General features: G+C 35.2%; 1 protein-coding gene across 1 annotated transcript; it reads right to left on the reverse strand.

The window, feature by feature from the left end:
* Positions 1-6,091: 6,091 nt before the first annotated feature.
* Positions 6,092-25,052, reverse strand: LOC128990966 (solute carrier family 25 member 16-like). The gene is made up of 7 exons (XM_054413651.1): positions 24,749-25,052; positions 20,971-21,063; positions 20,133-20,266; positions 18,220-18,405; positions 15,497-15,653; positions 12,318-12,459; positions 6,092-6,702 (listed from the first exon to the last, which is right to left on the reverse strand). Exons 1-7 carry the CDS (start codon positions 24,813-24,815, stop codon positions 6,519-6,521), a joined length of 963 nt encoding a protein of 320 aa, XP_054269626.1. The 5' UTR covers positions 24,816-25,052; the 3' UTR covers positions 6,092-6,518.
* Between the last annotated feature and the right edge of the window lie 228 nt (positions 25,053-25,280).

A 25,280-nucleotide genomic window follows, 5' to 3' on the forward strand; every position in this document is an offset into this window, starting at 1 on the left:
TAGGAGAAGGTATTGTTTTCGTCAAAATTTTTGAGTTTGAGTGTGGGTGCTTTTATGCAACTTTTGTTATTTTTCACTAGGCCAGGTTGTTGACAAGCTTATGGGAGAAAGTATGTGTCAGATTGCTGATACCGTTTATTTTACTTCTCAGGATTTGCACACTTTGACTGAGAGAGCATAATATGAACCATCAAAATACACTGTTTTCTCTCCTTGTCAGGAAGACAAAGCTTCTTCTGTCCACTGATTAGACCTAGCAGTATCAGTACTATTAGTAAAACCAACACCCAAGCCTTAATGGTAGTTCTAGTTCTGGTTTGTCTCTGAGATTTTTTAGCTAGGCTTAGTTTCAAGTGATGTTTTTTTATGTTATGGCTGGTGTGTATTGATCTGTGGGGCCTAATAGGTTAAATTACATCGTGAAGGCGATTTCTACAAAACACTACTCCTCCGTTAATAATGAACGGATTTTTACAAACAACGTGTCAAAATAAAGTATTTTTTTTTGTAGACGCTCCCTTTCACCAATTCCTGTAATAAAGGTCCTCGGGCTTTGCCCCACAAGCCATTAAAATCCCAATGTATTTCTTACGAGGAAAAAATTTTGTTTGCTCAAACAGACGAATAATTTGTATTAATTGCAGCTGTTTATAGTAAACACATGATACACACAAGAGCGTTCGTTTTCAGTTTCGGTAACTGGAGTGGAGTGATTCATTACATTATCTTGGAGTTGACTCTTTTACATAGGATCGTATGACTGTAAGGGTTATTCGTTTTGAAATAACACCTATAATACTTTGCAATTGCTCGAATTCGAGCAACAGGTGCACTAGTATATACTATTACAGCTGATAATTTGTCTGGGTAGCCGAGTGGTTACAGTGCTTGCCTTCAAATCTACAGTCGCTGGTTTGATTCCAAGTGAGATTGTTAATTATATACTCAGATGCCAATTGTCATTGGCCTAACACAAAGGTCGATATGGTTTGGATTGGACCATTCCCTCTCAAAACATTAATAAAATGCCAATGGCGTAGTCTGGAAAAAATATTATCCACTAGCTAGAACAGTGCCTTAGCATAGAAATAATCCCTTTAAGACTACCATAGTATTCTTATCCAAGAGAATCTTAATAAAACTACAATTATACTTTCAACAATTTTATTACAAAAACTAGTAATGCTCAAAATTACCATACCTTAAAATCCCTCTAAATCATCTGAATTTTATATGAATAACAACAATATAACGAACAACAATACATATAACAAACTGGTATGTATAACAGAACAATGGTGTTGATTGTTCTAAATAAAACGATACTTATAATTTTACCTTATGTGTGCAAATAATAACTAAATAACAGTAACCTCTTATAAAAATGGCTAGAAAAACAGATCTCATATACCGTAGTAGATAATATGGTCCAATAACAATAAGAAAGTAACGATTTCTTTCAATATTACCAGAACAGTAAAAATTCCTCAACAAAGTACTTATGATTAAAATGATCAATGTCTTTAAGGCATTAATTTAATTTATTATAAAAAAAATATGTATAGCACAAGTAAATACGGATTGAAATAATGCTAACATTTCTAAATACCAGCCATTTAACAGCTATTCTTTGAAAAAAGAAGCAATTTTTAGGAAAACTAACCATAATAAAATACAGTAGAACCTCGATAATTCGCTCCCGGTACTGTCCAGATTGATCATTCCTAATGAAAATCATGGCCTATAAGAAATAGTAGGGTTTGTATGTAATATAATAATTAAGTACAGTACAATATAGAACAATTGGCAAGTGGGGAAAAAGGAGGAACTTGTACATACACAATCCCGACCCACTCAAAAAAGGTCATCACTATTAAGCTGCAATTAATTATTTATTGTTAATTTTGTTCAACTTAAACGAGGAACTTAGGCGGTCTGGTCTACTGGCTGCCCGTTTCAGCCGGAATATCGACGTTCCACTGTATGTAACTATATTTTTATTGTTATCGCTACTGCAGTGAATCAATAGGTTCATTACAAAATGTATTTAACTGTTTCAAAATACTTTTTCTACTATATGTATCCTTTAAAAACATCTTATCTAATTTATCACAGTTTCATGTTATTTTATTTAACTTGAATAAAGCGTAAGAGAGGTTTATGAGACCTCACTAATTCATGGTGGGAAAATTGAAAGCAATCTATAGGGGTTGATTAGTAATACCCTATTCAAATTATGGACTTGATAATTAATTATGTGAGTATCTGCACTGCATTGCCTGAGAGATTAATGAGGGAATATAACATGTATAAAAAACCTTAATCCATTCACACAAGAATTACACTATTATTTGTCATGGATGTTAAAAACTGCACGTCAGTACCTCATACAAATTGAGAAGTATAAAATACATGGCATTGCACAACATAGACAGCTTAAGACTACGTTTGAGTAATAACATTTTACTTAATTTATCTTCCTCAACAAATAAAATTTAAACACAAATTTTTTTGTTGCCACTATAAAAGAAAAATACAGAAAAAGTTAAATTACATGTCTGTCAGTTACATGTAATGAAATGTCACATTTTTCATATTTTGTGGGTTGCTGTTAACCAACATACAATTAAAAACAACCTTGATCTTCAAACATAAACATGTAATTTTATTGAGCGGAGCGAGCGAAGCTCTTATACATCGACTTTTATGCATTTCGTAATACGCAAACTCCTCCTAGACGGCTGAATCAATCGTTTTCAAATTTTGCATGGTGATAAAGACCATATCGGTGAGTGCCAACATCTATATGGCGTTAAAAAAGTCTCTCAGGAATCCGCCCCACTGGGTCTCAAAGTTTCAATGCAATCCTTATGGAATCAGTATTTGACACATAAACAAAGACATATGATCAGCTGTTGACTTTTGAATGCAGTACAGTAGATAAATAAATAGCTGATAGCATTATTCCACAGATATTAGAACATAAACGGTGGTATGGATCATAAATATAATAAAATGACGACACTAGCTTGAGGTCAGTGACGTAGGAAGTGGCGAAGGAAGTAGTAAAGGTGAGCAGTCTGGAGTGTGGAAACTGTTTAAGACGATTAGATTAAGGTAGGTATCTGCATTCCTAAAATTCTATGGGAAGGGAGGAAAACGGGTCCGTGACGTAGGAAGTGGTGAAGGAAGTAGTCAAGACGAGCTGCCTGGAGTGTGGGAACTGTTTATCACGATTAGATTAAGGTATCAGCATTCCTAAAATTCTATGGGAAGGGACGAAAACAGGTCCGCGACGTAGGAAGTGGTGAAGGAAGTAGTCAAGGTGAGCTGTCCGGAGTGTGGAGAAACTGTTTATGACGATTAGATTTAGGTATCTGCATTCCTAAAATTCTATTGGAAGGGAGGAAAACGGGTCCGCGACGTAGGAAGTGGTGAAGGAAGTAGTCAAGGCGAGCTGTTCGGGGTATGGGATCTGTTTATGACCATTAGATTAAGGTATTTGCAATCCTAAAATGCTATGGGAAGGGAGGAAAACAGGTCCGCGACGTGGGAAGTGGTGAAGGAAATAGTCAAGGCGAGCTGTCCGGAGTGTGGAAACTGTTTATGACTATTAGATTAAGGTATCTTCAATCCTTAAATGCTATGGGACGGGAGGAAAACAGGTCCGCGACGTGGGAAGTGGTGAAGGAAGTAGTCAAGGCGAGCTGTGTGTATTGTGGAAACTGTTTATGACTATTAGATTAAGGTATTTGCATTCCATTAATGCTAAGGGAAGGGAAGTAAAGAGGTCCGTGACGTAGGAAGTGATGAAGAAAGCAGTAAAGGCGAGTTTTTTGGAGTGTGGTAACTGTTTATGACGATTAGATTAAGGTATCCCCAATCCTAAAATGCTATGGGAAGGGAGGTTAACAGGTCCGTGACGTAGGAAGAGATGAAGGAAGTGGTAAAGGCGAGTTTTTCGGAGTGTGGGAACTGTTTATGACGATTAGATTATGGTATCTTGGTATCTACAATCTTAAAATTCTATGGGAAGAGAGGGAAACATGTCTGCGACGTAAGAAGAGGTGAAGGAAGTAGTAAGGTGAGCAGTGTGGAGTTTGGGAACTGGAAACCGTTTGTAGCAGTTAGATTAATGTATCTGCAATGATGAAATGCTATGATAAGGTATGGAAGCATGCCCACGACATAGAAAATGGTGAAAGAAGTAGTAAAGGCTAGCAGTGCGGAGTGTGGGCAATGTTTGTGGCAATTAGATTAACGTATCTAAATTCCTAAAATGCTATGGAAAGTGATGAAAACAGGTCCACGATGTAGGAAGTGGCTTAGGAAGTAGGTATGAACATATGTTGAGAACCGTCTGTGGCAGTTAGATTAATGTATCTTCAATCATAAAATGCTATGAGAAGGGAAGGAAACATCCCCCACGACGTAGGAAGTAGTAAAGGCTGGCAGTGCAGAGTGAGGGAACCGTTTGGGCAGTTAGATAAATGTATCTAATACTTAAATGCTGTGAGAAGGGAAGGAAACATGTCTATGACGTAGGAAATGGTGAAGGAATTAGTGAGGCTTGCAGTGCAGAGTGTGGAAACTGTCTTTGGCAATTACATTAATGTATCTGCAATCCTAAAATGCTATGGTAAGAGACGGGAACAGGTCCACTACGTAGGGGGTGGTGAAGGAAGTAGTAAAGGTGGGCAGTGTTGAATGTGGGAATGGATTAATGTAGGCCTATCTGCAATGCTAAAATGCAATGGGAAGAGACTGTAGACTGTAGGTTAAAATGATTATGAAGCACGAATCGTTACATAGTTCGATACGTATTCAATCGTTTACAATAGAAATTTACAACTGAGTTGACAACAGCTGAGTTTTACTCCATAGAGGCTAAAAACGAATTTTATTCCCTAAAGAGTAAAAATGCTACTTTAGACCCGCAACGCATGCATCAATGACGACTGTTTTCACTGCAGTATGACAAAAACAATATAATATGAACCATTGATGACTCCGCTCAATTTTGTGGATGCTTCTGCGAACGCCACCTAGTTACTCATTATTTTGAAAACATGAAATAATCTAAACCTAAGTTCAACAATTATCTACATAACAAACAAGATTTTATCTCACTAAATATTTATATAACAAGAACAAGAATAAAAAATGTGATATCGACATGCGGCAACAGAGATTTATTTTTTATAGAGTAAAGTTCATCTTGTTAAAATAACATTTTAAATTAAAGCTTTGTCATTGTTCAGAAATATTTGGTTTGGGCTTTGGACAGCCAGGTGCTCAGACACCCCGCTTCCACAATCACATTAAAAACTAGTATGTATCAACTTGATACCTTTTCACTAACAAGAATTATTTGCGAGGCACATTTTACAACAACAAAATCGTTGTTATTCTTTATTACAATTTTGATTTTCCAGTATAGGTAAATTAACTAATAACTAATGCAGTATTTTCCATATAAACTAGATCCAAAACTACATGCAATAGTTATATCAGCATATAACTTGTAATGAAAATAGTTCATTCTAAATTAACTATCTAAGCAGAAAACAATAAAGTGTGAAGTTTAACTGAATGAATACCTTTAAACCTGTCCAACACCCATTACGGACTAGGGCTATTCTAGAAACTTTACTTAACTTATTCTTTTGAATGATGAATTAGAAAAGCCACTACGTTATCTTCCCATTGTGTAATGTGAAAACATAAAAATTTTTAATCTATGATTTTTTTGGTTCTTTGAAATTGCTTAATATTGTGATTAACAACAACATTTATCATCAGTAACACCACAATAGAAATTAATTTTGAAAATTGTGCAAAAATTGTTTTCTGTAAAATGTAGGAATCTAAATTAAGCAGTACTACAATAAGTTTGGTTACACATTAAAGCTACATAAAAAATAAATAATGGGCGCTCATAGAGGTGAAAAAGAACATCGTCTCCACTGAGGAAAAACTATTTGAAAAATGTAATTAAATTAGGGGTTGAACAGCTCAATGCATTCAAGATAAATCTGTGTCGTTTATATTTACTCATAAGTTACACAACACTATATAAAATATAGGTAGTATAAAGTGTACGCTAACAAAATAAAAAGGGGGATATATTTTCCAAACCCCGATCAAGACAATTCCCATAATCACCCTTGAAATAGCTATTGTATCTTGTGCAAGTTGAAACTAGAAAGCTTTATCTAAATAATACTATATGAAGGTTAAGGTAAACACAGTTACACAGGTAAATTTGTCTTTGTCTTTAGCAAAGGTCTTGTAGTTTGCCAAGAGGTAACACTTTATTTACTCTATAATCTGTATTAAATAACATAACTGTAGCGGAACTAGCAACATTTAGCAGTTTTAAGCTACAGAAATTACATGAGTCACCTTTCTGTGTGAGTGCTAGTGTAAGGCCAATTTCCTATTGAACTGTTCCTACTGACCGGCCTAAAGCCTCACTTAAACCTAAAACATGAAACACAGACTGGGTCTTCAAAGTTTCACGAAGTTGAAATCTTTATGCCAGTGTCGAGTTGAAGGGCTTGCTTCATCAGTTCGTAAGTTGTGAACGAGACGGACACCATCGGAATGGCTCGGATGTAGTTGATGCTCATTCCCCGGTAGAGGCCTCGAATCATACCATTGTCTTTGTAGATAAACACAAGAGTCTTCACCATTCCCATCCTGTGCAGAAAATTTTTTTAGAAAAGAAGAAAATAAGTTAAAAAACACAGAGTAATTTTCTAAAAGCGAGGAGGTGAAGATGAAAAGCTTTAGTCAAGCCGAGAGTTCAGTAGGTGTTTCTTGTTTCAAGAGGTTTTAGGTAACATGGCTTTATGATCCTTTGAAAAAGGGTACACTTTAAACTAATCGCCATTTGACAACCCAAAGATAACCAATGTCTTTGAATTTAATTGAAAACATCTTTATTTAAGAAGTAAACATTATATACATAGAAACAATCACTATGATTAGTTGCAATAAAAAGAAAGAAACTACAGTTGCACCGTTATTTTTAGCTAAAAATCTAGTGTCTGGTGATATAAGGTTACCATGGTTAATCACAATAATTACCAACACAGCATAGCCTATAGATTTTGATTTTACATCTGAAGTTAGTTAACGTGGGTTTACTCAGGGGAGGTATAGAAGAGGCTACGATGACAGCTGTGGGCTTCTTATTAGCTGCGGGAACGCCATTACCGTAACAAATCGATCTGTAGCCATCGGCCTCGGTGGTCGTTAGCATACCGGGCTGATATAATGCTGAAGGTCCCGGGTTCGAATCCCGCTGGTGGCATTAACTTTTTGTCCAAGATTTTTTTATTATCAGCAAGTTTGGTTCGGTTATGACAGTTTAATTTTATTATTAAGTTTTATTATTAAATTTTATTTGAGCAATTTCTAGTTTTAGCCCAGGCAAATTAGACATATGCTCCCCAAAAAATCGTCTAAAGCTGGAAAGTGTTTTAATACCTTTTGGGGGTCCCAAATAAGAGTCCTGTGAGTTTGCGACGGATTCTGACGTCTGCTTAAGTTTTGGGAGTCGAAAAACTATGAAAATTTTGTACTTTTTTCAGTTTTTCGCTTATAACTCCTAAATAACGAATCCTACGGAAAATGTTGTTCAAGGGTCTCTTTTAGTGCATTAAATTCTGAGTCGATTGGTGTTAAATACGTAAAAATCGGCCGAGCCGTTTAGCCGCTGTAGCTTTTTAAAGTTGGGTCATTTTCATCAACACGGCGAAAAAGTTGATTATTTGACCAGTTTTCGGCTTACAACTCCTAATCGACGCTTGCTATACAAAAATGCACCTGTAGTTAGTTTGGAAAACACAACATTCTGCGTAATATGTTTTTTTTACTAATCAATAATGGCAATTGATTGCTACCTACTTTGTATGGTCGCCATTTCATTGAAAAAATTATTAAAGTAAATGTATTATAAGTTGGGAAATTTTACTAAAATTTTTAACAATATAGATCCTGTCCTTTAAATGGATTATGAATCATTAGTTGGTGATGTATTCCATGGTGATTATCCAGAGGTTTATCTAATAAGATGTGAAGAGAGTAAGACTCCCTAATATATGTAATTTTAAGTCAAAAATTGTGTCTGAGGTTCCGAAAATTCTAGGATTCATGCCAACCATGAATCTTCTTATTATATACGATCTATAACTGGATTCATCTCTCAGTTTTTTGGCTTACATCTTCTAACGCATGCTATAGAAAAATGTACCTGTAGTTAGTTTGAAGAGCACAAACGTCTGCGTAGAATGTTTTCCAATTCATTAAGATCGGCTTCACCATTTAACCGCTATTGATTGTTAACACTAGATCGGATGCTCGTCAAGTTTCCGAAGTTTAAAATCTTACCATTGAAATCTAACCAACCAGCCTAATTACCAAAAACATAGAGAGTTTTTATTGTCAACTTGCTGATAATGTGTTGAAGAGGTGATCCCACAATATCCCTTAATTTGATGGGTAACATTAACTGCGATGGGCCTGCCAGCGAACCATAGGGCTAGATCCCTATCATTGATTCCCCTATCTCGGAAAAGCTCTCCACAATAAGATGTTGCTCTCATGAGCACTTACTTGTGCAATGGTCATATAACACCATAATCCGGATTTATGCTTTTTGTCTTGATTTAATTGTGAAATATCCTTGTTCAATAATACGTGGATATTTAACATTAGCCAGTTTGCCATTCAGGAGCAAGAAAATAAATTTAATTGTTTACTATTGTTGAAATTTTAGTTTTATAATTTGTTATTTAAATCTGTGTTGCTCTGAAAATAAAATTGAATAGTTTTTTTATTTTGTGATTGTTGTTTTACTATTAGTTAAGGACGTGTTCAGACAAGGCCCCACTAGAAAAATAGGCTATGCTGCAGGATCCATGACGTCACACTAGTGGATAGATTCATTGATAGATTCACTACCATATACCCTATGTTTTTGGTAATTAGGCTGGTTGGTTGGATTTCAATGGTAAGATTTTAAACTTCGGAAACTTGACGAGCATCCGATCTAGTGTTAACAATCAAAAGCGGTTAAATGGTGAAACCGATCTTAATGAATTGGAAAACATTCTACGCAGACGTTTGTGCTCTTCAAGCTAACTACAGGTACATTTTTTCTAAAGCATACGTTAGAAGATGTAATCCAAAAAACTGAGAGATGAATCCAGTTATAGATCGTATATAATAAGAGGTTGGGATGAATCCTAGAATTTTCGGAACCTCAGACAACAATATTTGACTTAAAATTACATATAATAGGGACTCTCTTCACATCTTATTAGATAAACCTCTGGATAATCACCATGGAATACATCACCAACTAATGATTCATAATCCATTTAAAGGACAGGATCTATATTGTTAAAAATTTTAGTAAAATTTCCCAACTTTCGAAAACTGGTCAAATAATCAACTTTTTGGCCATGTTGATGAAAATGACCCAACTTTAAAAAGCTACAGCGGCTAAACGGCTTTGCCGATTTTGACGTATTTAACACCAATCGACGCAGAATTTAATGCACTAAAAGAGACCTTTGAACAACATTTTCCGTAGGATTCGTTATTTAGGAGTTATAAGCGAAAAACTGAAAAAAGTGCAAAATTTTCATAGTTTTTCGACTCCCAAAACTTAAGCAGACGTCAGAATCCGTCGCAAACTCATAGGACTCTACAGCGCTTTCTACCAAGTATGCTTTCTATAAGAGTGGAAGTACTCTTATTTGGGACCCCCAAAAGGTATTAAAACACTTTCCAGCTTTAGACGATTTTTTGGGGGGCACTCCCTATATTTGATCTAATTTGCCTGGACTATTTTATTTTATAAACAGAATTATTTTTTCTATTACTAAACTTTTGTTATATTATTTCATCATCAGCAAGTTTGGTTAGTTCGGTTAGGTTATGATAGTTTAATTTTATAATTAAAAAATAATATAATTGAATTTGAAGCATTTATAATTTTATTTTATGAACATAACTATTTTTGCGATTAGTAAACCTTCATTGCCAAAGTGCTCTCTACTACAGCGCTGTTCACGGAGGAATTTTGAACTAATGCCTCAATCGTACCTCCCCTAAGTCAGGCCCAGTTAACATGTTCCCTCCCAGCAGTCAGGGAGGGAACATGTTTGTAGCCAACCACCACCAATTAAATTGTTAATTGTTGTAAGTGTGTTAATTTCTATTTGGAAACTAAAAAATTCTATTAACTGCAATCACTGACTCCAATTAGTAATATTTACAGATAAAGCACCACTAATGCAGTAAAATACTGGGGAATGATAGAGCTGAAGCAAAGAGTGTCCCACTATAAATCTAATAGTTAATATTATTTCATATTTCCCTTTGAAAGCTCTTCATGACTATTTACTCAGTCGTAAACATGCAAACATTGGCACACTAAATCTTCTGAGAAACCTTCTAATTGACTTGTAAAACCGGACCAATGAAAGAATTACTAGCCATCCTTTTTTTAAACTCTAACCATTGATTAGTCTTAGACTAGCAACGTGTGGTTTGAGGACCTAAGAAGGCATTACCAATATGCTACTGTGATGGGTGCTTTTTATTTAACTTTAAATAGTATAGAAGGCAGATTTTTAAATAAACAAGCAGCAACTTGAAGAAAACAAGCTAAAAAAATATAACCTCAATGTTATAAGTACCTTTCATTTAGTTAGTATTCCTTTAAAGTTAAAATCTTATTCAAGAGCAGGCAGTAATACTATCAAATATAATGAGCATACACACGTGAAGCTGTCACAAAAACATGTAGAGAATATAAATACACTTTTAATTTTAATTTTGTTCATGCATAAGCTAAAGATAAAGAAGACAAATACTTCCTAGTAAGTATACCTTAGAACAAAGGTTGTTGAAAAGGTGGTTAATAAGAGAAATTTAAGAACCTTTTAATTTGGGACAGGTTAGTAAAAGCATGTTAAAAATATTTCTATGCAGAGAAATGCATTTGGAAGAAAACCACATACCGTCTGCAGAAGAAGAAGAAGAATCCTCATCAATATAAAGGCATAATATACATGTAAACATAAAGTATGATTAAATTAAAACATCATAAATTAGTGCACGAAAATGCAATTCTTTCAACATTATTATAACATATGCAAAAATGTACATGATTAATATTGACAGTACAGAAGACAAAAAAGTCAGTAGACTCCCTTGATTCAGTTTTGTTTGGTTCAGACGAGAAAATGTGTATGGCCGCAAACAGTAACATTTTATTCATCTAGCATGGTTTGATTCATGCAGATTACATTATTGGTTGCTTTTCTCATTTAGAACAAGGCCTATTAACTGTACAAACAATATATTCCAATGCATTAATTCATTTGCTTACTAACTATTGATGGTTGTAACGTATTTAGTTCGAATGAGGTGCCTGAAATCGAAGACAAAAAGAGAGTCTGCCATACAAAGTCACAACAAAAATACTGTAAGAATAGGTGTCACAAGCAATTGATTCAAATACTAGCGTAGGTAAATAAAATAATAACTACCGGTAAATGGTTCAGCCTTATCAACAATACTTTACCACACAAATATACTCCTGCTAAAAGTACAACTGCAAATCAGAAAAAAAAACTAAATGATCAACTAATATAACTATGCAAAATCCAAGATTCCATGTTGATGGCCCCTGGATTACTTTATATGACTATAATAATGGTACAATACCTCGTCAAGTAGTCCAAATGATGATTGAGGTTAGAAACCTACATGTTTCGCCGTAAATACGGCATCGTCAGGGTTACAAAAACGAAGACATCGATGTCACACGCACACAATAAATACACGGATACGAACATTTAATTACGGAAAGACAAAGTAAACATTTAATTGACATTGATAGGCCTATCACACGCACACGACACGGACGGTCCCGGCGCAGGTAGTAGCTACTAATTCCGTAATTAAATGTTCGTATCCGTGTATTTATTGTGTGCGTGTGACATCGATGTCTTCGTTTTTGTAACCCTGACGATGCCGTATTTACGGCGAAACATGTAGGTTTCTAACCTCAATCATCATTTGGACTACTTGACGAGGTATTGTACCATTATTATAGTCAAAATCCAAGGGTAAAATGCAAAAGTAAAGACAAAATACAAATTACTGCTAGAGTTTGGTAAATAGCACAAGTTAAGGTGAAACCTTCTTTACTTGTTAAAAAGAATCAAAACATTACTCACACACTTTTTTGTTCACTTTTTGTTAGGAAAAAAACTTATGATGAGATTACTCACGCAAACTTTTGAGTTTCTGGGCTCATCATGGCTAGCTGCATGCGTCTGCGAGTGACGTCCATGGGATATGAGAAACTCTGCGCGACAGCCCCTGCCAACGCTCCACAACACAGCTTGGCTGGCAAGGACAGGACTAGGCCACCTGTGGAACAATGTGCGGTGTTTTTATGAGTTTTAATCAGAAGCTTTGAAGGTGGGGTTAACGACTGCCTGAAGAAGGCTCCATATAACGCCTATCATCCTACAATAAACTAAGAGATAAGCTTGCGTCACAGCTGATCTGCAATCAACCCGTTCAATCCGCCGTAGTCCCCAAGGGGGGGGGGGTAGAGAGGAGACACAGACAGTCGTGGATGAGTCAAGGAACAAGGTAGATAAACAATCAATAGCAATTAATTAAAAGTTAAAAAAGCAATATTCAAAAGTTTTCTAAAACTCTTAGACAAAATTCAAATTTGCGGTGTTTATGATCATGATACAGATACGTTGGGGTTAATAGTGGTTGGATTAATTTTATTAATCAATTGCAGGATTATTCAGTAAATTAATTGCAATGATTGTTAGAAATGGAATAAAATGTATTGATGCCTTTACACAAACCATGTTTAAGTTATTCAGTCCGAAGTGGCAAAAGTCTGAGATGGTTTAGTAAAACAAAAAGTAGTAAATGTTGCAGTGGCGGATATCGAATATTTTTTTGAAGGGGGTCGAGAATTTAAGGTTAGCTTAATTAATATCAAGTAGACATGCCATGACTTCATCTAAGTTTTGCTACGTTAATTTGCACTAAACCTTTACTTTACCAAGATCACGCTGTATCTTTAAATTGGTCCATTAAATTATAAAAATGTATCTATTCAAGCCAAATGAAGAAAATATCTCAATTAGTCAATTACAAAATCAAAAACATTGGTCAAGATTTAACAGTGTGTCATCCCATCTGTAAACAGAAAACACTTATCCGAACCTAAGGAGACATATACGTGATTGTGATTATCAAATTTGGAGTTCTAACTACTGTATAAGTATTCTATTGTGGAAACTGCAAAACGTTACCATTTCAGTACAACGTCAAACGGATGTAAATAACAATGGCTACTACTGAACTGGCTGAACTCTTCATTACTCCCCTCCCATGTCGTCGGTAGATATGCTGATCTCTAGCGGCCACTGCTGCAAGCGAAGATAGCCAGGCGTCTGAAGCAACCCGAACTCGCACAAACTATCACTGTCTGCCATGGTGATGAATTCGCGGATGATTCATGATAAATAATTTATTTTATGGTACCTATTTTTTTTCTTTATATCCATCATTTCGGAGGGGGCCCTAGAGCACAATTCACACCTTCAAAAGCAGAGCAGGTTTTGAAATTAAACAGGTTTTTAAGCACATTGAGTAATGAAAGTACTATGATTTTTTCAGTAAAGAATTTTTTAAACAACCAACAACATTTTCTTAAATTTTATAGAAACAATGGTAGGATTGACAACATTAATTTAAATGATAGAGGAAACCAACAGTTAGTGTTCAATTTAGTCAATTTGCTAACATAAATTAATAGCCTAAAATAAGTAATGAAAATTATCTAATTATTATTTAATAATTGTTGTAATTAATTTATATTTGTAAATGTAGTTGTTATTTATTTATTTAAGTTATTAGGAAACAGTAAATTCCCAGTTATTGTAGGAGCCCATATGCGCTATACAGGTATTCTATTTGGTTTTGTTTCGCCAACATGCAGGCCCGTTTTGGCCGTTTTTGATCCTGTCAGAGCCCTAGGCACAAATAATAGTAGCTCCACTTTGCAATATATATAATCAGGATGTCCACCGACCAGGAAATTCGGGAATTATGCGTGAGTTTTTTTTTACCGGGAATTACACGGAAATTACGAATGAATTTCGTATTTCTACCTGGAATTTTCAATTTACCGCAGTCGCGCATGACAACAGTGCCATTTCTAGAAGGCAATTGCAGAAGACAATAATATCTACAGAGCTGCGAGGGATGATCAGAATATTGCTGCGATTATCGAAGACGATGATAATGTCCACATGACCGCGGGAAACAGCAAGAATTTTGCCATGATCAAAGATCATGATGATAATCTCCACACAACTGCAGGATATGATTGACATTTTATCGCAATTGCGGGAGACGATAAAGATATCTTCACAACCGTAGGAGAAGATTACAATGACCGCGGAAGATACAATAATGATTTCTACACGGCCGAGAGCGATGATCAGAATTATGCCGAGATTGTGCAAAAACGATGAAAAAGTCCACATGACCCCGGGAAAAGATCAGAATTTTTTTTCTCAATCGCGGAATACTATGATCCACATAACCGCGTGAGATGATTACCATTTTGCCACAATTACGGGAGATGATTACTATTTTGCCGCAATACTGGTAGGCGATTACTATGTCCAAATGACCACAGGAGACAATATAATGATGTCTTCACGGCTGTGAGGGGTGATTAGAATTTTATGGAGATCGTGCAAGACGATGATAAGGTCACACGATTGCGAGAAAAGATCACAATTTGGCCTCATACGCGGTAGACGCCCAACGATAATCTCCTCATGACCGCGGGATATATTTATATATTGCCGCAATCCTGGAAGAGCATAATTATGTCTACACGACCCCGGAAAAGTCAGAAATTGGCAGCAATCGCAGGGGATGACTACGATGTCTATACGATTGAGAGGGACTATCAGAAGTTAAACAATAGTGGTTGTATTTCATATAAATACAACCACAACATTTTTATTTTTCAATAATTTGGCGCCCCCCAAAAGCCAATTGCCTCGTGCCCTAGGCACGTGCCTACTGTGCCTATGCGGTAAATCGGCCCTGCCAACATGCTAAATTATGTAAGTAATTATTTTACTTTGATCCTTATAATCATTATTATTAGTTTTGTTCAATGTTACTCATTATTACAAGACTTTTGACAATAAGATTTCAAAATGGAACAGTGAAGCTACAAAATCTGTGAGGTACAGAGAATTGAAATCAACCAAGTTTCAAACATATTTCAGTGTAGCCACTGAATCACTTCTGGTAGTGAATAAAATGAATAAAGTAACTAGTCCAACAATCTGTGTGGCAAATACAATCTATATGGCCAGACCAAGTTACAAGTTCCCTAGGTTCAACAAACCTGTATTCCTAGAGCAAGGCGAGCAAGTGTACTGAGGCAAGTATTTCATACAGCAATACTTCATCATTTCAAAACAGTAGAATGAGAAGCCTGCATATGGCACCATTCCACAGAGGGTGGGCAACAGCCCTCGGTACAAGGCACGCATTCCCCCCTCCTGAAACAGGTAAATCTTGGTTGATTTTATTGTAAAGTTAGACCATATTAAATTATGTAACATGAAAACTTATTCCTCAACATTTTGATATTGCCGTATAGCTCTGTGGTTATAGTACTCCCCTAATCACCGGTTCCATCCTGAGAAAAATCAGTCGTTTTTTGATGGTATATGCTACAACCAAGCTTTTCTTCATCTTTTGGTGTTTAATGCAATGGCCATAACTAGCAGCTAATCAGTCAGTAGCAAAGCTATAGAAGGTGTCTCCCCTTTCTTCAGCCAACAGCTAATGAGTCAACCAAGCTAGTCAGGTTTGCCCCATTTTACAACTAAAAATTGTAATATTTCAGCCATTTTGAAATTTTAAGTTGAATCAAGATGAATTTTTTTCTAACATTGGTCTTCTCTACCTTAACCTACATACCAAGTTTTATAAAAATCGGTTGAAAAAATTCAAAAGTAAAAATGTGTATGTAAACAATACAAAATGGCGGATATCTGGTAAACGAAGCGATTCTGGGAAAAATGCTATTCTTGATTTTCTCTTTATTTTGACTCATAGAAAGAACCCTTTCCCAGAGTTTGCCTGTTTACTTACGGGACACCCTACATAGCTTTTTCTATAGTAGCCTAAATGTTGCATAAAAAAAATTCAATGTCCTAAATTTAGGACTGGCTTATGTAAATAAATAAAATAGTAATATATATATATATATATATATATATATATTTTTTTTTATAAAATCATGGATAATAAAGTACTGTGATTCAATTCACTCAATTCAGTTTTGTAAAGAAATAAACTTATCACAAAACAAGAATGTTACAAAGCACATTTAGATCAAGATTAAAAATTGAGTCACTAGTATAACACTGATAGCCTACATAACAAATGTTTTACTTTGAAACAACACTTAATGAGTTTCCAAAATATGAATGTCCACAGTTCTTTCAAAAAATTATATCGTTATTAAAATCGTACTGGTACTGTAAAAGGCCTACTCAATTATCTTCTATAGAATTTATGATTATTAAAAGGCATGTATGAATCAGGCAGCAGATATGTAAAATATAAGACTTGTGTAAAGATAATTAGCATAACCAAGGGAGAGTTAGCAGAGATTTAAGAGACACTGGTTTAATACATTGCGTAAATAATCTTGTTGCGTCAACTTTCTCTATTGCTCAATCAGTTTTTTTATAGCATTTCGCACTTCCACCATTATAAAAGATATTAGTACAGTAGTAGGCTTACTAAACCAAACAGTAGATTGTATGATATAAATATTTACAGTAAAGCCCGTTTATATGGAATAATGGGAAGTGATTGATTTGGAAAATATAGTTTCAAGATATAATCAATGATAAGAATCAAAGATAATTTGGGGGAAAGTTTTGCATGTGGCATTCTTGACCCCTCCACCATAATATTGTCACCTACATCCTACATGTTGTTAACACAACAAGATCCATGATCTGTACGATAATGTTGTACTCCTCTCCTCCCGTTATCAGTGTTTTTTTCTTGTTTTATTGTCTCTCAAATTTTTAAGTATTTTTTATGTGCGAGTGCATTTTTAGCAATGAGCAAAAAAATAGAAAAGAAAATTATAACATTTGAAAACAAGGTTCTCAGGAAAATATATGGCCCGACGCTCGAAGATGGAATATGGAGAATGAGACACAACATTGAAATTAGAGAGCGCTATAAAGACCCTGACATCATAGCGGAAGTCAAGAGCAGAAGATTGAGATGGTTTGGTCATATTTCGAGAAGAGAGGAAGACTCCACTACGAGAAATGTACTTGATAGAAACCCCGAAGGCAGGAGACCACGAGGCCGTCCCAAACTTAGATGGAAGGATCAAGTACAAAAAGATGTAAGAAGACTGGGAAGGAGTGAAAATGACACCAAAGACAGAGACATCTGGAGGCAGTGTGTGGGCGAGGCCAAGTACCTCTTAGGGTACCAGTGGCCACTCCAAGTAAGTAAGAGTGCATTTTTATTTATAGATACTCTTGACAACCTTCAAATGAAGCAGCAAGACATCTAGTACTCAGTGGCAGCTAGCCTATAAGGACTCTTGGGCGCTACCCTCACTACAATAGATAATAAATTAAATACTATTGTTCTTTAGTAAAATTTCATTAAAATTACTCTAATGAGTACTTAAAACAATACACAATAACAATTTTCAGGTAATTTATTTCAGTAATGAATTATTTTGATCGTCGCTTGCTTGGTAAGAACGACGGCCAGACCATCCCAATCCCAATACAGTCTTATGGCGGAACAACCAAACAGGGCTGAAGGTGCCATGACGTCATTCCAATACATATTGCTGTAGGCCTATGTTTGTGTCTATTACAATTCAACTTTAACATTGCGTTCAATTCAACGTGAATGATGGTAGGCTTTCGTTTATATGTTCCCATCACCTATGAAGTTACATGAAAAACTTAAGTGTAGGCTATTCCAAAAAAACAGTATGTTTTTCATAGGCGGAAAAAGAGTAAAATTAAAACACCAATACAAGTTATGAACAAAAACAATCAAAACACTTACCTGGTGGTACATGGAGAGTCCTGTGTGTACAATACCGGTATAAACGTGTTCCCCCGTCACTTGAAACGCCAACCTCGCTCGGATTGTGTCCAGAGGGTATGTAAACAGAACAGCTGTCACCCCCGCGGCCGAACCTGACAGGAATTTCCCGATGTGAGAGTTTGATCCCAACGCTACCTCACTCCACTGTCAACACAACACAACCTTGTATACCAACATTTTGGAATGTTCAATCATAGAAATTGAGCTAACGTATTAATTTCAAACCCAGCTAATTGAGTTAGGTTCCGTGGGAGGATGTAAAACTGTGGGTGGTGGGATTTTGGTTTATTAGCAGATTCAAAGATTCCGGAGAGATATTATGGTTCTTCTTTGCTTAGCCAATTTGTTAGTTCAGTGTTGAATTTGTCAGTTAGATCTTCTTGCAATGGTTTGTAAACGCTCTTGTCAGCTAGGTGTTATTGTGAAATAAAACGAGGTTTTTCAATTGAAGATTGTAATAATGTAATAGTCAAATTGTAATATATGTGACAGGTAAAACATATTTACATCCCAGTTACAAATGTATTTAACATTATATTTTTTCAATTCTAAAAATCAAACAAATGAAAGTACACATTTTAAATAACTCCCCAAATAAATAGTCCAACATCTAAAGGGTTAAGTATGCACTGAAAGTGTGACGCATTTTGACTTCTGATTGTTGGAGTTATCTTAGAGGTTACTAAAACTGATGGTGTCTCCCTCCCAAGCAGGTGAACGAAATGAGGAGGTGGGGGTAAAATTAGCACATGGTCACATTCTAAAACAAAAACAGTGATTTTTACTCACAAACCACACATGATAGAAACACGTTATAAACTTCATATTGCTATAAACATTATACACTTTACACTTTCATGAATGTTACAAGAAAAAGTCCTGTAATTGTGTCATGACCTAAGTAATTTAACATAATTATAAAATTACTGGCTGACACAAATATAGGCATTTAGACCACTTCTAGAAGGAAAAGAGGCTTGAATTTTGGACCAGTTGTTGGTCTTAGGCTAAAACTGCCAGTAAAATTTTAATAAATTGAATTTTAAAATTTTAACCCCCCCCCCCAAAAAAAAAAGTTTCTCCTCTATTTTATTCCTATAAATAACATTGTAAATGACTTGACTTTCCTGTGCAGACCTAAACCTCTTTAGAACATGCAGGAGACCTAAAACTGTGAAAGAAAATAGGCTACTTGACCTCATATTATTGGACTATTTCCTAAATAAAATGCCATAAAGAGCATGTTTTCATCTAGTCTAGTTGTGAGATATGGGCGCTGTATTAGAAACCATGCTACTTTCCCCCCACAGTCGTAAGCTATACATGCTGATCTCAAAAATGCCCCCAACATCAATCAGAAACAAAATCTGTTACACTTTCAGTGCACAATCAACCCCCTTTCGATGCTGAACTGCATTACTCAACTTTTTTCAAAACAATTGAATGTAAAATAAGCGTTCAATAGAGTTGTGGACCAGTTAATAAATCCAGTAGGTTATTCGGCAATCTTAAAAAGAGATTAATTCTGCAATTGTATCATAACTGTTCACACAATGTATTGTTTCAATCATATTAAATTGTTCAACGAATAAAAATCAACTCAAATAATTTATAATATTTCTATGTGTTTGTCCAAGGCCCCACTAAAAAACAGGTCATGCTGCAGGATCCATGACGTCACACTAGTGGATAGATTTGTTGATAGATTCACTGCAATATCCCATATGTTTTAGGTAAATAAGCTGGCTGTTCGTCAGATTTTAACCGTAAGATTTTAGTACAACTATCCACCACTGTGACGTAGTGTTGCGCTGCCCGTGCTGCAGCATGGCCTGTTTTTCTAGTGGGCCTTGGTTTGTCATACAACTTACTTTTTTGTATATTTCATAAGCTGTAAACTGGGTGGCAGCGTATGGAAATATTCTAACCATTTGCGCTCCATTGCCTTTGTATAAAGCTATAAACTGTTCTCGTTTTACTATCTCCTTTAGTCCAGAAAAAACACCTGCAAATCAAAAGTTATAGTCATGACATAGAAATGATTTATTATTGCACAACACATCCAATACCACTGTACATGTAATAACATTCAGGATAGGTGCTTTGTCAAAATAAAAATAAAATTATTAAAATGGTGAAGTGCTTAGCCTTGTTAGGTTCAATGTTAGTTTAATGTTCATGACAGCATGATTATTTTCCTGACCTCTTTAACACTCTTTGGTTAAAGGAAACCATAAACACCCACGCCCCAGCAAACCTAAAGACCAAGCAAATTTCAATTTGTCTAATTTAATTTTAAGTCAAATATTTCCAAGTCTTATAAAAATTAATTTCCCATATGTAAAAAACCAGGGTACCAGGAGGCCGAGCTATGCTCAGGGGTTTTTAATTTGTTTAGGAGGTTGACAATATACAGCATACATAGGCTATTTATGTTTTCCAACAAATTAGATTTCATTTAAAACATGTTTCAAATTGTACGTTACTTGAGTATTGATAACCGGGAAAAGGACTGGGAAACTATACAAAAGTGATTGATATTTTTTTAAATATCAAAAGGTTTCAACAGACTATAAGATCCCGTACGCAGAACAGTAAAAGCTTATTCCCTATATGGGAAATTTGCTAAAACCATGCCCCTTAGTTATATTATATTAGCTTATATATAAACTTTTTAATTAATGACGTATATGTTTTTCTCTACTTCACCTAAATGTTTGTAATGGTTGTTATGTGCCTGCAGCAGGATCTTGATACGATCCAGAGGAGCAACAGTTGTTTTCGAAACCATTCCAGCAACCCCTATAGAACAAAAACAGAAAATTATTGCTTAGCACTGAATTGTTTAAATCATCATGGTGTTATTTGTTAACAAATTAACACTATAATACCATGAAAAATCATTTAATATCCAGCCTACAATAAGTTAATTAATATTAATGGTACATTTCACTTTTAAAGGTTCTATAGTTAGAATAACCTCAATTGTAAATAACATTATCTTTTAGGTAATTAGGTGGAGAAATTAAATGCAGTAAGTTATTTTGATCAATGTAGGCTATAATTGTAATTGGGGGCATTAGAGCCTTATTACTTGAGGTAGCTTGGCGACGTCACCAGCGACGCACTGGCTACAACACCTAGCCAGTTCAGTAGCCAGAATGTTTCCTGTTTTATAGCCCAGTGGCGAAGGGGCTCAGTAGCAAGTCGGTCATCAAAGTGTGGCTACATCGCTGGCTACCCTCGTGTAATAACATCCATAAGAATCTATGGTCCATGAGTGAGTTTAAATAAATAACTACAATACCGGTACCTTAAAAGTGACTGAACAAAGTTGGCTATGAATATAAGTTAAGCCGGGTTTTCCTAGACGCGGAAGAGGCGCACGGAGAGCGTAGGGTGGAGAAGCAATTAACATGGAGTTCCACTCCGCTTCTAAGAAAACAGTAACATTAAATTACCTAAGAGGAGAGAAGTCCGCTCTCCCCTTCCGCGCCTAGGAAAACCCAGCTTTAGAGAGAAAAGAATTATACCTTGAACCAAAGTTTTACTTAGCAGAAGAAAAGATACTAATGTAAAGTTTAAATGAGAAAACAAATAACATAATTGGATCAGCTGCTAAATTTTAAACTAAGTTATAACCGACTAGCTGTACCCGCGGGCTTTGCTCCATTTGACTTCATAAATATGATAAAACTATTGATTGCCATACCGGGTTGGGTGGCATTTTGAGTGGCTTTTCATGGTTACTTCGAATAACAACATTGGACTTAATGAGCTGTCAAAGAGTAGCCTATTTACTAAGCCTGTGGTTATAATATTCGCTCTATTCATGGAAAAATCAGCTCAATTCAGGTCAAGTAGTTTTCACGTTATTGACATATATACTTCAAACATTCATATCTATAATATTAGTTCCTTCCATCTAAGTCATTGACTGTATCATTACCTAATGCACTAAAATTATTAACACACTACTCCGTTTTGCAGATATTATTAAAGAAGAAAACAAACACAATACTTTTTTTTTAATTTGAAAAAAAAAATCAATACCGGTAAGTTGATTAATTGTGCACTTAAAAATAAAATTACCCTATTTTCGCAATAGCTCAACAATTAAGTATTTGATAGTTCTCATTGTGTATCACAGCTTTTTGTTGCTGCTTTTTTCAAATTAGATGTTATCATAAACTAGCTGTTACCCACGGGCTTCACCCCATTTGAATTCAAAAGATTAATAAAACTATTGATTGGTTAAGGCTAAAATAAACAAAACAGAATACAGTAATACAATCACACCTGATTTTAACCCTTAGAGTGCCAGGCGAGAAATAAAAGTAACGCTCAAAAAATGCCGATGATTTTTCCCGAAGGTCGCGCTAAAAATGCCGAGCGCGATCTGGCGATTTTTAGGTTAAAATTTCGTAAAAATCGAATTTTCGATATTTCGACCAACGAAAATCGATGTATCGCATCTAGCAACTTTCGACTCAATGTTAATATATGGGTTAAAAGAATCCGAGTATTTATTCGGTTGTTATGACAGCTGTTCGATCATTACGAAACGTCCGGTCAGCCGGACGTTGGCACTTTTGGCTCGTTCTAAAAACGTCCGGTCGGCCGGACGTTGGCACTTTTGGCTCGTTTTAAAAACGTCCGGTTCCCCGGACGTTGGCACTCAAAGGGTTAATAAGGTAATAAATTCAAAGAATAACAAACAAATGACACAGTACAGCTGAGGTATCTATCTATATATTAATAGGCAAGCATGTTTCTTTAAAACCTTTTTTCTCAGCTCGTGTGCATCGCAGGGAAAATCTACGCATACCTTTAGAAAGATATTTTCCTGTAGAAGTGCAGAATCCCTTTAAAAATTAAAATAGGCTCAAATACAAGCACAAAAAATGGATTTGAAATTTTAAAAAAATTTACATGGGCTTTATGGGTTGCCATGTTGGCGACGAAATAACAACAAAATATAAACAGAAAATCAAAACAAATGGAAGAAATCACAATCACATGTTTTATTTACAGCGTGGGGTGAAAATAGAGAAGCCTGTACATTGGATATTTTAGGTCGAGTTTCGACCACTGGACGACCACTAGTTTTTAACATTAGGTACTGTAATTGGAAAGTTCCCTTTAGAAAGGAATTACGACCTTAAAGAGCAATTTTTGAAATAATGGATAGTTTTGTGCAAGATTTCTCGTCATGAAGAACATTTTAAGTAGGCCTATATGGTTTATGGGGGGTGTGACGTGTAGTTTTCTCAAAAGTGCATGGGTAAACTTACCTTGAGATTTTCTTATATGGAAGAAAAAAAATTCAAGAGAAAAATGCCTGATTACAACTTCTTTCAGCTGGTTAAGGAATCTTAGGTTTGGATAGAATAGACCAACGTAAGCTAACAAAGTAACGATTGTTGTTAGGGTATACAACAAAAATAAATAAACTTAAACTTAGTGTATAAAATTACAGAAAAATACCCCCGCCGCAGCAAACCTGCCGACTAAGCGAATTTCCATTTGTCTGAATTGATTTTCAGTTAAATTATATTTTAATAACATTAGGTTTAACAAGTACCTAGGTTTGCTGCTACAAGGAAACAAATAAAGTGTGTTTTTGAGTAAAATATTGATAGCTTAGTACAAAATAAAAAAATTTGACAAGTTTGATCAAAATATATTCATAAACAAGCAAACTACAACATTTGACAATATTCTCCATAAGAATAACATGGGAATTTTAAATTTACAATTTTTTACATTTTCTCCTTTACTAATAATTGAACAAAAATACTTTTATATACTAAATTATTTGTTTTTTTAAGCTCTTTAAAAAGGTCTAAACAGAAATTGGGAAATTTTGTGTTTTGAGGGGCAAAAGTGAGAAAAACCAATTTTTACCCTATAAAACCCCCCGTAAAGCCCCGTTCCCATGGTCCGGTCGTGCTGGTTCGCGAACTCATTCAAGTTTATCCCGCTTTACACCTTTAAACCAAATTTCATCAAAATCGGACAAAAATTACTCAAGTTATCACGTTCACGGACGTATATATATATATATATAAGTCTATATATATATATATATAAATACATATATAAAAATTTGAATGAATAGTGTTCTTGGCCTCTGGGGACATCAAAATGAAAAAGTAAATCGGTCCCGGGTCTAGGTCTTACCGTGCCACCTACGGTAATAGCTACTTCCCTATAGGGAAATTCGCTAAAAAACAAAAAAAATAGGACTAGATGACAAACTTAGTTTATTTAACAACCAAAATGGTAAGTTAACAAATATAACTTAGGCCTACTTTGTGATTGGCCACTGTTAGTGTGTTAAATTGTAGGCCTAAATGGGCTAGGCTAAGATGGAATCTTATAGGTTAACATAAAGAAAATTAGTGCTAACAACAAATTTAAATATTTAATCAGCTCTTAAAGGAATGAAAATGGCTTTAGTATAATAAATTTTATGTTTACTTACCACCAGCGAGTAGGGATTTTAAAATAAATTCCAACTGCACGTTCTTCTCTTCACTCTTTAAAGTCATGTTGAATAGTAAGATCAAAAGAACCTAACTAACTTGAGAAACTATCACGCAAATGAGTAAGACCGTAAGACTAAAACAAAAAGAAATGTACCAAACTTCACCTGCATTTCATTTTCCAGCCTTGCACACTTTCTCTGAGAGTCTTATCACATAAAATACGAACTTTCACCTGAAAGAGGAACATCCTTGAACTAGGCTCTGACATTTGAAATTCTTCCTAGTTTGACAGATAAACTCTGTCCCGTACCGTCCCGTCCCAATCCCAATCCCTGACCAGCGTATTCAATAAAAAAAAGACCTATAAACGAAAAGAAACAGCTGTTTTTATTTTCAAAGACCAGTAGGTCATTTGAATAAAATTATGACAGGTTTCTATTCTATAATACTTCATATAAATATTTACCATATTTACCTGTTGTACCCACTGGAGCTTAAGTGGTTGTACCTAATATAAATTATTTTTCT

Source organism: Macrosteles quadrilineatus, unplaced genomic scaffold (assembly GCF_028750875.1).
Source record: "Macrosteles quadrilineatus isolate MER2022 unplaced genomic scaffold, UCM_ALF_1.0 Scaffold_3__2_contigs__length_128488019, whole genome shotgun sequence".
NCBI lineage: Eukaryota > Metazoa > Arthropoda > Insecta > Hemiptera > Cicadellidae > Macrosteles > Macrosteles quadrilineatus.

Bases quoted from the DNA above. Each gene is read 5' to 3' on its own strand.
- LOC128990966 (XM_054413651.1), bottom strand. From the start codon at position 24,815: ATGACTTTAAAGAGTGAAGAGAAGAACGTGCAGTTGGAATTTATTTTA. The intron at 21,064-24,748 runs GTAAGTAAACAT...TTTGTTCTATAG, and splicing joins AAAATCCCTACTCGCTGGTG to GGGTTGCTGGAATGGTTTCG. The intron at 12,460-15,496 runs GTTTGTTGAACC...ATTGTTCCACAG, and splicing joins GCCTTGCTCTAGGAATACAG to GTGGCCTAGTCCTGTCCTTG.